This window comes from Aplysia californica, unplaced genomic scaffold (assembly GCF_000002075.1).
Source record: "Aplysia californica isolate F4 #8 unplaced genomic scaffold, AplCal3.0 scaffold00828, whole genome shotgun sequence".
NCBI lineage: Eukaryota > Metazoa > Mollusca > Gastropoda > Aplysiida > Aplysiidae > Aplysia > Aplysia californica.
Window position 1 is genome coordinate 131,382 of NW_004798098.1, and position 2,955 is coordinate 134,336.

The 2,955-nt window shown below is 40.7% G+C and overlaps 1 protein-coding gene across 2 annotated transcripts in view; it reads left to right on the plus strand.

Moving 5' to 3' along the window:
- The window catches only part of LOC118478680 (centromere protein I-like), an 11,706-nt gene extending 10,069 nt beyond the window's left edge, over positions 1–1,637 (plus strand). For both annotated transcript variants that reach the window (XM_035972754.1, XM_035972755.1), the window contains exon 8: positions 1,249–1,637. In XM_035972754.1, coding sequence (XP_035828647.1) covers positions 1,249–1,512 — 264 coding nt within the window. In that variant the 3' untranslated portion in view covers positions 1,513–1,637. The remainder of the gene's footprint in view (positions 1–1,248) is intronic.
- The last annotated feature ends 1,318 nt before the right edge of the window (positions 1,638–2,955 follow it).

Consider the following 2,955-nt stretch of genomic DNA (forward strand, 5'->3'; position numbering starts at 1 on the left):
GCTGGACCGCTCTTGGTCGCAAATTTCATACTTTTTTTCCCCCCGAGGAAAACGCCGAACCGGGAGAGAGACGAAAACGCGGCTTGCGCATGTCTGCCCGTAGCTTTCTACTTCCGTTCTTCTAGGCCCAGCGCTAGTTTCACATTGTTTATTGTTGTGGAGCAGCACAGTGTCGATCGGGCATCGGGACGTTGGCGCGCCGAGTTGTCATTGAAAACGGCGGAAATTCGAGAGAAATTGATGCAGAATGCAAAATTAAAAGGAGCTGGAATGAGAAAGAAGCAGCCAGTGTTCGACTTGAAAAATTCATTAGAAAATTTAACAAGCTGCTTGCTGCACTTTGCATTTGGTGCGAAAGAAATCGCCGCCCGCAGCACTCCTGTACAATTGCAGTCCCGTTTGTTTACATGACGGCTATTGTGGCTGTGGAAGTGAATCTAGATCTAGATCTCGATAATCAATCTCTAGATATAATCTAGATCTACACATATTTAGATATATCTAGATCTAGATTAGATAGCCTAGGCTATAATTTTAATTTAGTTTAGATCTCTAAATAAGAAACACACGACAGGGGCCTGCCTCCTTGATCCGATACTGCTCTACGTCTATGAACAAGTTTGAAGTGAAAGAAATCTTTTTATGAGACACCAGCGGGCAAAAAACACTGGATTTTTAGTCACCAAGTCCAAACTGTGTCAAATTGACTCGAATGCTCGTTAATCAACTTAGTGCCTTTAAGGTTTTTTGTTGTTGTTTTTTTTTTTTTCAAATACATTTTAATTCACTTGCCTATGGTCAACAATATGACAGTTTTCCCTTCCAAAACAGTAGGCTAGATTTTTCCAGTATATATTGCCTCTGGATCTCACTGGTTTCGGAGAGCGCGCGTATGCCTTCGCAGGGATTTCCTCCTTTTTTAAAATTCCTATGTGGCAGCTATGATAATAAGCCCAAAATTTAAATCAAGATTTTATTGCAGTTTCTTTAACTCTTTTCCTATCAGGCCAAAATCAACCACTGGCCCAGGGCTTTTCCCTCAAAAATTAAGATTTTCAAAGAGAATAAATATTATGTTGCAGCTCAAAGTGACCTGACCCAATGAATGGGGACATTATTCATGTATAAGAATGTTGGTGCTCAAATATACTTGAGTCCTTAGAAATGGCCAGGTGCATTCAGTGGGGTGAGAAAACATAAAATTTTGTCCATAATGCGCATGAAATAAGAATTTTGTTCTTGTTGCAGGTGTTTTTCAAAGCTCATGATTCGACTTGGAGGTCAACCATCATGGATGTGGTCAGCCAACAGCAGCAGGAGCCTGATGAAGGGGAGAAACGAAGTGCCACTGAGATTGCATATCGGAGAGGGAAGGAGAGACGGGTGCAAGTAATGAGTTTTTTTCTTTCTCTCAGTCGTTTTCTTTCTGTACAGGATCAAACTTCAAACACTTTGAGAACGACTGCGGCTTTGCTTCCGTTCAGAGAGCTGTTGCAATACAGGTGTGATTGACTTCGTCCGTTATAGCTAAAAGATCTTGCACATAACTTCACCAAATTTTTTATGAAGCGAAACAAGTGAGTCAACTGTTGGCTCCATGCTTCCCGTAGTTTGTAACCGAAAAACACTGGAAATATCGATCGATAAAGCGCATCCCATAAATTCGCATGATTCGCCCACCGGGCCAGCTGTGCCTCCTGTTAATACACATAGACCTGCATGTTTGCCGACAGTCGTCTGAAATCCGACAATCGCTAGGCCCGCCTGTATCAGTCAATGTACGTAGTGCGAGGCCTGGCCGACTGCCAGCGACCCCTTTTTCTCCCGTCGGCTTTGTCGGCACTTTCGTTTTCGTGCCGACTCACGCGCCGCCGACTGCTGACGATTTCTCTGCATAGTTACCTTTTTGGGTATTGCATTTTTCACTGGTTTTAGAACTCTGAAGATTTAAAACGCCATGTGTGACATAGAAATGAGAAGAGTGGAACTGGATCTAAGAACTGGGTTTAGTTCTCTTAGAAATTCGAAAAGAATGAAACTATTATACTATTTAAGAGAGAAAAGAGTAAAATTGTGAGATGGAAAGGGGTAAGCATTTTGATTTTTGAATAACAGGAAGTCCTGTGTTGGTATATATATGGACTTGCTGATTTGCCATGTATGACAAAGAAAGGATAGCTAAGTAGCCCAGACTCTAAGCAAGTGTGCTCTTGTTGATGGGTTGGGCACCACTTCAGTGCCACAGTCTCTCTGGTGATGGAGTGGCATATTTTCTCTGCGCTTTCCATGTCCTCTGTTCTGCTTTCGTGGCATGTTTTCTTTGTGCTTTCCCGATGTCATCTGTTCGGCTCTCGTTTTATCTCCCCTCCCAGTTTTTTGTCAAACTTTTTATGGCCGGAGCCCACTTTTGCCTCCTTTCAGAATTCAAAACTTCTGTGCTGCCCACCTGCATGTATTTCCAAGCAGAGCATGAAGTCACTACCCTGGTGATCCTCACCAGAATCGCCAAATCACCTACTTCTAGAGCCTGCTGTTGAGCGGGGATATGCGCTATATAAATGCTATCTATTATTATTATTATTATTATTATTTTTCTTTGAAAGATTCAATGTTGTAATGTTGTAGAACACTTTGAGCTAGTTTTTTTAAAAGAGAGGTAATCTGTAGGAATGATTGTTTTGTTTCGTTACTATTTGTGAGGTGTGCTGACAAAATGAGATACTTCTCACAATTCATGAAGGTATCGACTGAAAATGGACCCAGGGTTCAAATTAGTATATTTTCTACTGCTGTTGGTTTTCTAACATGTCTTTCATTTCATACTAATAAATTATTGAAACTCATTCTATAAATTTAATATATCTATATCAATGAAGTTAATCATTTTGTCAGCACAAACTGTTTGACTTTATATGGTTTATACAATTAATACTGTTCCTATTATTATAATTGTTG